Source organism: Phalangium opilio, unplaced genomic scaffold, assembly GCF_054372755.1.
Source record: "Phalangium opilio isolate 3A_F unplaced genomic scaffold, DU_Popi_V2 ptg000042l_1, whole genome shotgun sequence".
NCBI classification, from domain to species: Eukaryota; Metazoa; Arthropoda; class Arachnida; order Opiliones; family Phalangiidae; genus Phalangium; species Phalangium opilio.
Genome location: NW_028324166.1, coordinates 3,835,102 through 3,849,018, shown reverse-complemented (window position 1 = coordinate 3,849,018; position 13,917 = coordinate 3,835,102). Strand labels below are relative to the sequence as shown.

Here is a 13,917-nt window from a genome sequence, read left to right as displayed (position 1 = left end):
TTTTATTATTATGCAAATATATGCGAACTTGAAATATTGTTACAATCTATATTATGTTATTGAATAACTGCTGATAGAAATGTTACATTGTAGAAGAGTTTAAAGAATTATGGCAAATAGCATCAACACTTGAGATAAAAACTTGTTTTCGCAGTTTAGACATGCATTTTTATAAACAATTACATTTCTCTGTAAGCTTAAAGGTTAATTTTAGATTCATTGCTAATTTTTGTAAGTTGTGTAGTTTTAGGTGATATTTTCATGTTATATGTAATTATTACTTTGTTCAATTATTCAACTATGTAACAATTTACTTAACACTTTTCAAATATTTAGCGGACACCTTGCTACAACAAAATTTTACTTCTTCAAGTAAGAAAGTAGGCCCTTCTTGATAATAACCCACACCCTACCGTAATGTTAATGAAAAACAAATCACAGTTCTTTGCAAAATTCTGCAAATCCAATATATGATGCGTTGTAAATTGTATAATTACCACTGAGTTGGTGTGGCAAAAAAAAATTAAAAATTAAATAAATAATTCCTAATTTCCAAGAGGGATTTCTAAGAGATTTTTACACTCGTGGAGTGACCCGCCGCTCAGTCGACTTCAAATTCTGCAGCAACACGATTGCCAGGGCTATGCAATGACCAATTAAAATAATCCACACCGCAGCAGCAATGTTACTAAACGAAATTGGTTTCCTGCTCTGATCACGTATGATTTTGGGAACACACTGTCGACCTTTGTCTGATTCCTGCATTTTTAAGTGATGAAATATCCCTGATTCCGTAAACGCAAATAATCTGTAGCAGAAATATGAATTGCTTAAAAATATACGTAATAAGAAATACTGACAATTTTAAAAATTAAACTTTAAGCGTCAAATAGTGTTCAAAGGGTATGGGCAGCTTTTAGAATGTTTTATTTCACGTATGTCTTTCATATGGACCATAGTCAAATAGAGGGAATTATTGGGGGTTTTTGGCTTTTAAACATAATTTTCTAGGTTTCAGGAAAACCGCTTGAAGAATTTCAAACTTGAACCTTTGGATGCAAGTACAGACTGACATCTGTCTCAGGGATTTTTGGATTTTATAGATTTATAGTGCAAAATCTATTTTGTGATTTACACCAAAGGTCTGGCTGAGGTGAAACTGTTGAAAGCGACTTACATAAAAGTGAAAGCATTTTTAATGCTCGGTTTCAACCCTTTTCTTATGACGTACATATAGGCATTTGCAATGACACCTTTATCCGACAATCTCAATTGCTTCACATCCTCGCATATTCCATATTTATGAAAGCCCTCAAGCATCGGCAATTCTGGCAATAAACAGGCTGTCTCGCCCATTATCGTTGTCTCTATTATACTCATCATATCCACATTTTCAAAAGCTAGCACCAAATTGTTTTCGATTGAATGCTTCCAGACAGCCTGAACGTCCTCCGAAAGAGAGGTCTGTAAGCATATTTTCATTATGCAATAAATAATGTAAAAAGGGAATAATTTGCTGTGCTATTGTGTGTCAGATTCTCCCAGCCGAACGCTTCATCTCAACACGGGCCTCCGGGGCCTGTGATCTCAAGTTTTATAGGAATTGTAGTCTCTGAGGGGGGAGCGACAGTTCGGTACCGGTTTTGAAAGAGGTGCTGAAGGAGAATTCGGTCTCTCCGAGCATAGAGGATGAGACTTCGGAACCGGTTTTGAAAATAGTGCTGACGGAGAATTTGGTCTGGTCTCTCCGAGCATAGAGGATGAGGCTTCGGTGCCGTAGTTGAGGGTACAGAGCCAACTTTATAGGTATGGGGGTTTCAACTCCATCCCTCTCTCTGTCAAGCTCTTACACCCGCCTATCTTGGCGCATAGGCTCAGTCTTGTAAAGACATTTTTACCCATCCGATTGACACGGAGAGGTATCGCACTGGATGGTCGTGTCTGTCAGGGTGTGTGTATGTGTTGTTGAGTTTAAAGAAATGTTTCCCTTTTCCCGAATGAGTGGGTTTGAGGATCGATGCAATCTACGTCACAACTATCAGCTCTAGTCTATGGCGAACAGAAGGAGGGGTCTTATCTTATCAGGAAGTAAAAGACTGTGGAAGATTTAACTCCCTGTGCCTTCCTCAGTATGAAGTGTGCGCGTAAAAGGCGTTATCTAAAATTACTTTTACGGTTCTCTCTGATTTGGTAAATAAATTAGTGTCACTATATCAGTTTTGCCTGATACTTTCAATAGTTCTATTTTCCCAATAATTGTTTGCATGTTTTATAAATTTAAATTTAACTTTCTCTATTACGGCCCATGACTCCAGAGTTCGAGCAGACGATACTAGAGTAAGTAGCCAAAATTCAGACCTATTTCGAACTCCCCCAATTACCCCCTCTCTCTAGTTGCAGAGAAATTGTTACCAATTTCAATCTAACAAGGGTTTATTTTTCATCATGATCTTGTCAAAGGTTTTGCAGCTTAACTGACCTGCATTTCTAACGAAGCCGGGCTGTTATCCAAAATTAGAAGCGATACTTGAGGGTTAGCTAAGACATCAGAGAATGTTTCTAAAATTTTCGGTAAATGCGGAATCGTTAGTGATGACAGTAAACTAGAACAGCATGTCCATGTAAGAATAGCGGATGGAAAAATCCAGAAAATCCAAAATATCCTTTCGGTTGTGAAAGGTGAACTGTAAATTCCTGAAATTTACCAGTAGAAACATCCTTTGTTAATCCAGAAAATTTCAAATGGATGAGTGTCAAGTACCATTTTGTAATAGGACGGCTATTTCCTGGAAAAAAATTTCCTTGATGCGCCACTTCTTTTTGAAAGCGTTGCTCATCAACAAAGAAACGCGTTGAGCGAATTTTAAGGAAAAGTAGAAAAACATTATTGATCCAAGAATGTAAAACCAAACCTTAAAAAAATCAGAACAGAAAATAATTGTAAATTTTTTGGAATACTAAATTAATGGTTGACGGGTCCAACATTTTCAAAAAGGACCAGAATCTTTTGCTAAACTGAAATTTTTGCAAAAAAAAATTAAATTAAATAATAAAAAAATGTTAATATTGAAATATTAAATTAAACGCGAAATTTATAAAAAATAATTAGGTATATCTATTTTGAAATAAAATCCAATACTAAAATCATTAAAAAAATTAAGAAAACTTTGAAAAACGTTGCGCTTCATTTAAGAATATTGGACCCATCTAGACTAATTATGATAATATTTACTTCATTAGAAAATATAAATGAAGATCCACCTAAACGTTTTGTACCCTTTTTCAATTCAGTGGATAATATTTTCCAATCTTCGTAACCCACAGGAATTGTTATATCAGCAAAATCCAAATATTTCTCATTGGGACCAAGAGGGTTTAGACAAATATCCGACTCCTATCGTGGATTACGATTAAACAGGGTTTAAACACTATTGAATACACTTCTCAAATTAACTTACATTACGTAATATTTGCCCAATAACTCCTGTAAAAGTTCCATTTAAATAAGTCCCATAATCTAATGATTCCGACATTGATATGTTGTATCTGTGGATAGGTTTGGAACATTTTCTATGAAGCATTTTGGTATTAAAAAAACCCGCAAATTTAAAATGTTTTCTGAATGATTTAATCAAAAAAGCATTGAAAGCATTGACTTATTATAAGAAAGGACATGACTCGGGCATTTCTAGACACACAATAGTTCGTTCACTATCTATCTCACATTATCCCGTATATTAATAGAGAAGAAATCCTGAGTACTCGGAATGCTATGACACTAGTGTCTTCTTGTTTATTGATCAACGGTTATAGCGTGGAAATGGACTTTAATTCCCAGAGAAAGTTAACACTTCTAATAGCTATTTAAGTGTTTATCATCATCAAGTTCAATCACTTATCATTTACTAACAACGAAAGGAAAAATAATTGGGTAGGTAATATTTCTCTCAACTCGGAGAGGTAATATTAAGGTTTCTCAACTTCTTTGATTATTTCTGGTACTCGTACCGCTTTAAACCATTGATATTGACAAACGTTCATAGATAAAAACAAAAAGTAAACGTTGTTCTCAGTTCCCAGCCTTTGGCTGAAGACGCCATGTAAAATGAGAAGCAAAATACCCTCCTTTAAACCCCCACATGAACCAACCAGAGAAGAGATTTTTGGAGGTCCAATTTTTACGATGGCGATGCAAACGTTAATTTTTGGTAATAGAGCTAGCATCCGCTACTATAGTGACCCTATTTACGGGTGTTCCTTGTACTACTTTCGTAACACACTAGTAAGAGGGTAAATAACGGTTTCTTATATTACATGATGTGAGAAAACTTCCATGAAGTATACTTTTTGCTTTAATCTATGAACTTCTGTTACTGACTATAATTTATATGATATTTCAGGGTAAACTTCCTCAGCGTTTTGCAATGAGTTTTACTTTTAACTATTAGTAGTTATTGATATAATACTTTCCCCAATATAATTTTTTGCTTTTCATCTCTAGCAAAAGGAACTAAAATCCCATTCCCAAGCTGATTTTCTAAGAGAACTTGCCCTCCTTATAGTTAAAACAGTGAAAAACAGCTTACTGAAAAGAATATACTTGAACAAAGGCATTGAAGATTGTAGCTAAGTGTCCAACGTATTGTTGCGTTTCATCGTCGAAATCAAAGTAAAACGGCACCTATGAGATACAATTTAAAACGATTAAAAACTTGATTAGCGAAAGTAGATTTTGGAATTTTATTAAGATATCAATACCTGACAGGCTATGAACCTGACGAAATCCGACGGAAGTGGTTTTGAACTGAATTCCATCATTTTAATTAAGAAATGTCAATTAAATCGTTCAGTCTTGAGTCCCAATTTAATTTCTTTATCGATGTGAAATTGTTTTTAACATAATATCATTCCATTTAACACTTTCGAATGCAATATGTGGTCTTCAATGTTTAACAAAATTAACAAAGGTTCTTCACATTAATTTCGAGTCTCTCCTATTTAAAAACCTGGCATTTCGCTGCACTTAAAGCTTTCTTCCCAACACACCACGATCGTTGTTTATTCGAAAGCTGAAAATATTTTTCTACTTCTAGTACTAATAATTGATTTCGGAGAAAGTCGACCGTTTGCTAAAACTAATTATATTTTTGCCGTGTGTTATAATGCGGAAAGGGGTAACGCTTATAAACTTCTCAGATTATGGCTAGCTTAACTCAATTATAAGCCAAAGCGGTACGTTTTTGTTTAGCTATATTACTTTCTGCAATTACACGCTTCGTGAGACTCGTAATTAATCTCTTAACGACATTTTAATTGCAGCCTTAGTAAGTTTTCGAAAAGAACAAAATTATCTAGGACAATCATTGGTTGAAACTAGACTAATTTTCCCTATTCACACGCAGCTTTAGCTTACCACGCAAGATTTTACTTCCCTACTGCTAGTGCCCGCCTTCTTGCTGTTCATTCGTCATTTTCGGTGATGCTTTTACGATAAACTATTTTGGCAACATCGTCGTAATTAAAAAAGGCTAAAGGTCAAGACTGGTTCCCTCATTTTAAGAAATATGAACTAGACCTCATAGTATTGAGTTTCAAATTCCTTCATAACGAAACGTGGACTAATCGATGTAAGATTTATTTCCAAGTGATTCTATTGATCCCAAATGATTTTATACGACTCGTTCGTTAGGGTTACAAAGTCACACGAATTTATTCATTGTAATCATCAGTAGTAAATAAGCTAAGGCTAATGCCAGTTTAATTTTGAATTGTAAATAGAGTGATCAAGGATGCGCGTAACCAATGAAACTCGATCAGCGCGTCAGCGATCTATCTGAACCACAATTTGAGCTGTAAGAACAGACAGTCCAAGTCTTCTTAACTATTCCTTCTCAAATAAACAAACTTCTTAAACTACTATTTTTGCACGAAGAGAAATTGCACGACCTTATTAGTCATGGCTCGTTAAATCCGTCTTCATACGTTCAGCAGAAACCGTCTTCATATGTTCAGCAGCAACCGTCTTCATATGTTCAGCAGAAACCGTCTTCATATGTTCAGCAGCAACCGTCTTCATATGTTCAGCAGCAACCGTCTTCATATGTTCAGCAGCAACCGTCTTCATATGTTCAGCAGCAACCGTCTTCATATGTTCAGCAGAAACCGTCTTCATATGTTCAGCAGCAACCGTCTTCATATGTTCAGCAGCAACCGTCTTCATATGTTCAGCAGCAACCGTCTTCATATGTTCAGCAGAAACCGTCTTCATATGTTCAGCAGCAACCGTCTTCATATGTTCAGCAGAAACCGTCTTCATATGTTCAGCAGAAACCGTCTTCATATGTTCAGCAGAAACCGTCTTCATATGTTCAGCAGAAACCGTCTTCATATGTTCAGCAGAAACCGTCTTCATATGTTCAGCAGAAACCGTGTTATATTTTCCTCCTAATATCCGGTTCTCCGTATTTCAACCAATAAGAGGGCAGAGAAAGATGCGTGCGCACACCGGAAGCATAGAGGTAAACTTTCAAAGCTAGAACACTCCAGCCAAGGCTTCTACTCTCCCTTTTTCTACCCTCTTTGGCCCCTGTAATGTTATATTTCAGCCATTTCAAATCACTAGAAAACGTTTGAAACTGTCTAGTGTACTGTAAAAGTGCATGGTGTAACCGCGCTTGGGAGATTTCCAAACTCGCCCCACGTGGCCATAAAAACCTTGGCTAATACTAAAAATAAACTTCTCGTACCTTAGGCTCATTCATACTTTTATTAAACAAAATAATAATTAAATACCGACTTGTATTTACTGCAACTAAAGAAATTAAATGATAATTACTATTGAAGATGAAGATGAAGATGAAGTCCAATCAAAGCCCTAAGCTCGGGCGAACTACTACATTTTAGTAGTGGATATTGACTGACTGTTTAACACTAGCAGTCGACCCTTTCATATTTAGGGAAAGGTCAAAGGTAATACAGGGTGCTGATCCTCTACACCATGGAGTAGAAACTAGGGAGGTCCCTAAACCAGGCGGATGTGTATCATACTTACATAAAAGTGAACGCATTTTTTATGGTCGGTTTCAAGCCTTTCCTTATGACGTACATATAGGCGTTTGCGATGACGCCTTTATCCGATAATCTCAATTCATTCACCTCTTGGCATATTCCATATTTATGAAAACCCTCAAACATCGGCAGTGCAGGCAATAAACAGGCTGTCTCGCCCATTCTGGTTGACTCTAATATACTCATCATATCCACATTTTCATACGGTATTACCATGTTGTTTTCAAGTGAATTCTTATATACAGCTCTCACTTCCTCAGAAAGAGACGTCTGTAAATTGGTGAATAAATTTGCAGTTATTGTAAACCTTGTCAGACAAGGACTGGGTTCGACTAAAATTAGGATAAGGGACTAGTAAGATAAGGGGCTAGAAGTATCGAGGTTAAGGGACTAGTAAGATAAGGGGCTAGAAGTATCGAGGTAACCAAATTCTTCACTTGGCGAAAGTGAATATTCTTGATAACACACCAACGGTTGGCCCTCTGGGGGCGGTTTCAGAATTTCTCCTCCAAAACGTGAGACGCTCGCGGCGGTAGACGGCCGAACTAGATTCAAGCACCCACGTACGTGTTCCGCGGCTTTAGGTTGAGAGGAAGGTGGTAGGAAAGTTTTTTGGAACTCGACCAATTTTTTCTCTCTAGTGTAGGCGCTATGAAAGCGGCATAAAATCCTCAAATTTGTTGACTAGTGCCAGGATCTATTACGAATGCTTACTTCTAGTCCCTTATCTTACTTCTGATAATAACTAATACCAATTACACCACAATAATAACTATGTTTCAAAATTGATTCTATATTACTTGCTGTTATTGTCAAAAGTTTAAAACTTAACTGACCTGCATTTCTAACGAAGCTGGGCTGTTATCCAAAATTAGAAGGGATACTTCAGGGTTAGCTAAGACATCAGAGAATGTTTCTAAAATTTTCGGTAATTGCGGAATCGTTAGAGATGACAGCAAACTAGAAAAACATGTCCATGTAAGAACAGCGGACGGGAACATCCAAAAAACCCAAAACATCCTCTCCGTTGTAAAAGGTGAAGTGTAAATTCCTGAAATTTATCAATAGAAACATCAACTGTTAATACAGTACAGAAACTTTCTTGTAGATAACTGTTAAGTAGGCCTACCATTTTGTAATAGGACGGCTATTTCTTGCAAAAAAATGTCCTTGATGCACCACTTATTTTTGAAAACGTTGCTCATCAACAACGAAACGCGTTGAGTGATTTTTAAGGAAAAGTAGAAAAATAATATTGATCCAAGAATGTAAAACCAAACCTTCAAAAAAAATCAGAATAGAAAAACAATTGTACATTTAAAAAGAAAAAAAGGAAATTAATGGTTGACTGGTCCAACATTTATAAGAAATCCCAGAGGTTTAACCCATGTGGAAATGCTAATTATTTTATAAGAAGAATTAATTGATTTATTTGTCAATACATATCCTGTTATGTTTAGAAAAAGGATGTTCTTTTAAGGCATAATATTATGTTACCTGAACTTTTCCTTCAAATAAATTATGAAATTTCAAAATAAAATCCATAAGAAAATCTCGCTTTAAATCATAGAAAAATATTTGAAAACCGGTGCCCTTCATTTAATTAAGAATATGGGACCAGTCGAGAATAATTATGATAATATTTACTTCATTAGAAAATATGAATGAAGATCCACCTAAACGTTTTGTACCCTTTTTCAATTCAGTGGATAATATTTTCCAGTCTTCGTAACCCACAGGAATTGTTATATCAGCAAAATCCAAATATTTTTCATTGGGACCAAGAGGGTTTAGGCAAATATCTGACTCCTATTGTGTATTACGATAAAACAGGGTTGAAACATTATTCAACATACTTTTGAAATTAACGTACATTACGTAATATTTGTCCAATAACTCCTGTATAAGTTCCATTTAGATAATGGCCATAATCTAAAGATTCCGACATTGATATGTTGTATCTGAGGAAAAGTTTGAAACATTTTCACATGGGACAATAAGGGAGGGACATGAATGTAGCACCTCGACTTGTTTTTTTTTCGGTCTGCTACTACGAACACTTCCGTGACGTCACACCCCCCTTCCTCTTTCCTCGGTTTTGGCGCCCATATTGTCATAAGTCGTCAGCTCAGGCCATACAATTTAGAATACCAATATTGACGTCACGTCCCTGTAACTCCTCCCCTCCCAGTACTACTCTATATGATTTAAACACCCCCCTCCAATCAAGAATTATGAGCAATGATACGAAATCTGAGAGAAATAGGCGTGCTAACTGTGGAACAGCTCAGGTCCGGTGACCGCTAGAAAATGGGGGAGGAATACTCGGAAAAATGGCAGGTGGTCTACGTCAGACGAATCACGTAGACCATCCACCGTTTTTACGAGCATTCCTCCCCCATTTTTTAGCGGTCACCGGACCTGAGCCGTTCCACAGTTAACGTGCCTGTTTATCTCAGATTTCCAATTCTACAACATCATCCCTGCCCCAGTCTTGTGATAGACAATGAAACTCGTATTTTTCTCTTTGCTTATAGACAAACTTCAAACACATTAATTACCAAGTAATAACTTACTGAAAAGAATATACTTTAACAAATGCATTGAAGATTGTAGCCAAGTGTCCAACGTATTGCTGCGTTTCATCGTCGAAATCAAAGTAAAACGGCACCTATGAGATACGATTTAGCAGCTCGATTAATAACTTGATTAGCGAAACTAGATTTTTTAATTTTATAAAGAAATCAATACCTGACAGGCTATGAACCTGACGAAATCCGACGGAAGTGGTTTTGAATTGAGTTCCCTCATTTCAAGAAATGTCTATTAAATCGTTCAGTCTCGAGTAGCAAATTTAATTTTCTTATCGATGTGAAATTTCTTTTAAACATTATATGATTTCATTTAACACGTTCGATTGCATTGCGTGGTCATCAATGTTTAATAAAATGAAGAAAGCTTCTTCCCATTAATTTGGAGCATCTCTTCTTTCTAAAAGCTGGCATTTCGGTGCACTGACCTTCCTTTTCACCTCACCATGCACGGTCGTTGTTAATCCTAACCCTGCTAATATTCTTTAACCACTTATACTTAAAATAAGAGTTCAGAATGAAACGTTTCCAAAAACCAATTATATTTTTGTGGGAAAATGTAACGCTTTTAAACTTTTCAGATTTATGACTAACTTAACTCAATTATAAGTTCAAGTCAAGAAGCGATATCTAGTTTACTAGGGAGAAGATATAAGATGCCTAAGTACTCGCGCGCCGTAGTCCCAGTCCCTCTTTCAAAATACAAGGGGGGGACGTAAAAGGAGGCCGAGCTATTTCGCCTCTCCTCAGTCGGAAAATACACAATTTTCGTCATTCGCGTCGCGCTGACGTAAGTTTTCAAGAACCAATGAGATGCTGGTTGTAATTCAGAGGCGGGGATTAACTCCGGACCTACTATACGTTTGGACTAGAGATAAAGCTGGAAATGTGGCGAATTTTTTTTTTTTTACCTTTTCCCTTGTAAACTAGATATCGCTTCTTGCAAAAGTGGTACTTTTTCCCTAGCTATATTACTTTTGGCAATTACACGCTTCGTGGCACTCGAATATAACTTCTTACCGTCATTATAATGGCAGCCTTAATACGTTTTGGAAAAGAACTACAATAACTAGAACAATGTATGGTTAAAACTAGGAGTACCTTTTCACGTTCATTCGCAGCTTCATGCAGCTTACCACGTAAGATTTATTTTCCCTTCTGCTATTTCCCGCCCTCTTTCTGCTCATTCTTGTTCCTTGGTGGTGCTTTTATGCGCAACTATTTTGGCACCATCGTCGTAAGGAAAAAAGGCTACGGGCAAGGCCGGTTCCATCATTTTAAGAAATATGAACTAGTTCTCATTGTGTCGAGTCCCAATTTCCTTCTTAACAAAACGTGGTTTAATCGATGTAATTTTTTTAAGTGATCCTATTGATGCCAAATGATTTTATACGACTCGTTTGTTAGGGTTACGTAGTCACACGAATTTTTTCATTGTAATCATTGTAAATAAATTTTGAGTTTGATTAAACGACAGATTAAAACCCGGCACTTTGCTGAACTACTCTCACTACACATTGCTTCATTTAACCGATGTTGTTAGTGCTAGAATTGTGAATGGCTTGTTTAAATATAATACGTGTAACGAAGGTAAATCGTAGAAAGTCAGCGGTCCATCTTGCCTTAAACTAAACCCTTTATCCTCTAAAACATAGTGCGTGAAACATTATTTGATCACCTGTTTAGTATTGGCTTGTTAACTCGTGGTTAAGAAAGGTGATTGGCTTATCTTGGGTAAACTAAAACCCTAACTAATCATTAGGGCTTACAAGGACTTTCTCAAGCCTTTTATTGAAAAGTATCTGGTAGCACTGCTATTGTTGATTCCGCTCTCTTTATCGTGCTGAAATCTACTTTTTTCTAGGAGACTACAAATCAATTTGCCCCATCTGTTTTTGCAGTTAACCAAGGGGCACTTCGAAAACAGTTTTCACACACCATTTTAAGATATACTGATGTTTTTGAGTTTCGGAGTTTCGTTTCAGTTTTAGTAAAGTTGTTGTCGTAAAAACTTTGTAGTAAATATTAACAAAATAAAAATGCTTTCCACATCAGCAACGATAAACTTTTAGCGGGTAGAGTACGTGTTGTGGCTTTTAAACACGCGCGTGACTTGGAAAACGTAACATAATTATTGTACGCTTTTATTTAGCTTAACTTCTTGTCTGGGTCGAAATTTGTAAAAAATATTTAACCCACTTATCGAGCGATTTCTACCAAATTTGATGTGCCTTTTTAAATGTGATAACTAGGTATGCGTTGTTTTTAAATTTATTACTTAAGTTTAAGGGGTCTTCCGTAAAACACTCTAATCTTAATCTTAATTATAGTTTAAGGTGTCCCTTGAGGCAAAATTTTACAGAACATTTTGGGCTCAAAATCGCCCATAGAACCCACTGTAATTAATTAACTTCATGGTCTACTTACGTAAATTACGATAAATATTAGAAATACTGGTTTAAATTGGTTATATTATGCTATTATTATTCAAAAAATGTAAAATTTTCGTTACACGCCGTATGCTATCAGATCTATAAAGGTTTGAATTTATAGAGGTGAACTTTCACATCGCAATAACATCTGACCAAACTTTCCCACTCTTCTGAGGGATAACCTAAGCTTGCCAAGGATTATATTACGGCGAGTTGACAATACCTCACGCGACACGATCACTAGGCACAATTTAAAAAATTTTCATCGTTCTAAACATGAAAACCTTGTAGTAGTCGTAATTAACGAAGTGCTTTAATTATAGGTGACGCGTTGTCCAAACGTATCACGTCAATTCAACTCATTTAGATCAGCACGTGCGTGATAACTCATATTTCAGTTTCGCTTTCTGTTCTTGAAACTTTACAGGTGTTTTAATAAAGTCCATTAAAAGAATTAGCGGAAGTTATAGTTAATTAATTAAAGTGGTTTAGTATTTTCAAATTGCGGAGTTCGAGAAAACAGTAATTAAAATCAAGTTTTCTTCTAGTACTTTGAATAAAAATAGAGCGTAAATGTTTAATAAGGCTGGTTTAGTTCTTTAAGAATTACCAATAGTTTTCAACCTAGCTTCACCAACTGAACTCAAGATGTATAATATTGTTCTAGGATCAAAGTTTACTTTGACTTTGGTTTCTGCATGGATATGTACAATGCTAACGTAATATGGATTCCCAACTAGGCCTAAAAGTAGGCAACCAAATATGCGTTACATCCGGCTGTTAATTGAGCCGGGAATAGCTATGACACTTGGGAAATTGGAACTACATCTCCAAGCACTGTTGAGAGTATAAACACGTGAAAGCTATGCTACGATGTGTAGAGACACTGGTCCAAAGGCCCAATTAATTATTTTAGATGCTAGAGGTCACTGGTGCAAAGAATAGTTGAAAGAGTCCTTATTTCTAAGACAAAATCCAAGTGAATTTCACTCGCGTGGGGTGGTGACCCGCTGCACAGTCGATTTTAAAGTCTGCAACAACAGCATTACTACGCATTACTAGTGCTAAACATTGACCAATCAAAAGGATCCACATGGCAACACTAATGTTGCTAATCGAAATTGGTTTTAGGCTCTCATCACGAGTGATTTTGGGAACACACTGTCGACCTTTATCTGATTCCTGCATCTTTAAATGACGATATATGCCTGATTCCGTAAACGAATATAATCTATAATTGAAATCCAATTAAAATTTATTACTTAAAAGGTTAAAAATACTTAATATGAGAAAGCGAATAAGCCAAGCGTAATAACTTCGTTTTCTGCCAATTTTTCATAATGTAGCCTCAACAAATCACGTAGTACCAGAGTAGTGACGTTTACTTCCTCTTAAACCGCGTTCACACCAGAAAATAGACAATTCACCGCAAAATGTTACATTTCAACCATTCTAAATCACTAGAAAACTGCTTGAAACTATCTAGTGTAAACGTGGTTTTGACGAAGTAGCGCGAATTTTAAACAATTTCATGTCATATTTTACCCCGAAAGTGGTATTATGTTACACTTTCAAGTCTCTACTTTCAAAATATCAACTTTTTAATATATTTGAACCAAAGTTTCTATTTTTAAAATCCATTGAAAAATCACAAAAAGTCAGTTTCGATATATCAACAATTTTGTCTTATCGAGCTTGTTTTTCCGTTTCATGACATCACTATGACGCGAGGAAAAAAAGCTCGGGAATCGTATAGGCGTCTCGAGCTTCTCGCTAGCCTAAACTCTGGGTCTGATAGCGGAGAGAGTGGCACCATCTCACGTGAA

At 36.1% G+C, this 13,917-nt stretch overlaps 2 protein-coding genes across 2 annotated transcripts; both read right to left on the bottom strand.

Moving 5' to 3' along the window:
• Positions 1-9: 9 nt before the first annotated feature.
• LOC149678468 (uncharacterized) lies at positions 10-3,554 on the bottom strand. Its single transcript, XM_089836417.1, has 6 exons — positions 3,459-3,554; positions 3,233-3,394; positions 2,762-2,912; positions 2,480-2,694; positions 1,178-1,464; positions 10-808 (listed from the first exon to the last, which is right to left on the bottom strand). Exons 1-6 carry the CDS (start codon positions 3,531-3,533, stop codon positions 577-579), a joined length of 1,122 nt encoding a protein of 373 aa, XP_089692543.1. The 5' UTR covers positions 3,534-3,554; the 3' UTR covers positions 10-576.
• A 2,396-nt stretch (positions 3,555-5,950) lies between these two features.
• Positions 5,951-11,851, bottom strand: LOC149678467 (uncharacterized). Its single transcript, XM_089835872.1, has 9 exons — positions 10,796-11,851; positions 9,820-10,728; positions 9,645-9,739; positions 8,942-9,029; positions 8,716-8,877; positions 8,198-8,348; positions 7,905-8,119; positions 7,089-7,338; positions 5,951-6,444 (listed from the first exon to the last, which is right to left on the bottom strand). Exons 2-9 carry the CDS (start codon positions 9,877-9,879, stop codon positions 5,951-5,953), a joined length of 1,515 nt encoding a protein of 504 aa, XP_089691998.1. The 5' UTR covers positions 9,880-10,728; positions 10,796-11,851.
• Between the last annotated feature and the right edge of the window lie 2,066 nt (positions 11,852-13,917).

Bases quoted from the DNA above. Each gene is read 5' to 3' on its own strand.
- LOC149678468 (XM_089836417.1), bottom strand. From the start codon at position 3,533: ATGTCGGAATCATTAGATTATGGGACTTATTTAAATGGAACTTTTACA. The intron at 3,395-3,458 runs GTAAGTTAATTT...AATCCACGATAG, and splicing joins TTGGGCAAATATTACGTAAT to GAGTCGGATATTTGTCTAAA. The intron at 1,465-2,479 runs GTCAGTTAAGCT...ATATGCTTACAG, and splicing joins CGGCTTCGTTAGAAATGCAG to ACCTCTCTTTCGGAGGACGT.
- LOC149678467 (XM_089835872.1), bottom strand. From the start codon at position 9,879: ATGAGGGAACTCAATTCAAAACCACTTCCGTCGGATTTCGTCAGGTTC. The intron at 8,120-8,197 runs GTAGGCCTACTT...GATAAATTTCAG, and splicing joins AGCCGTCCTATTACAAAATG to GAATTTACACTTCACCTTTT. The intron at 7,339-7,904 runs GTCAGTTAAGTT...ACCAATTTACAG, and splicing joins CAGCTTCGTTAGAAATGCAG to ACGTCTCTTTCTGAGGAAGT.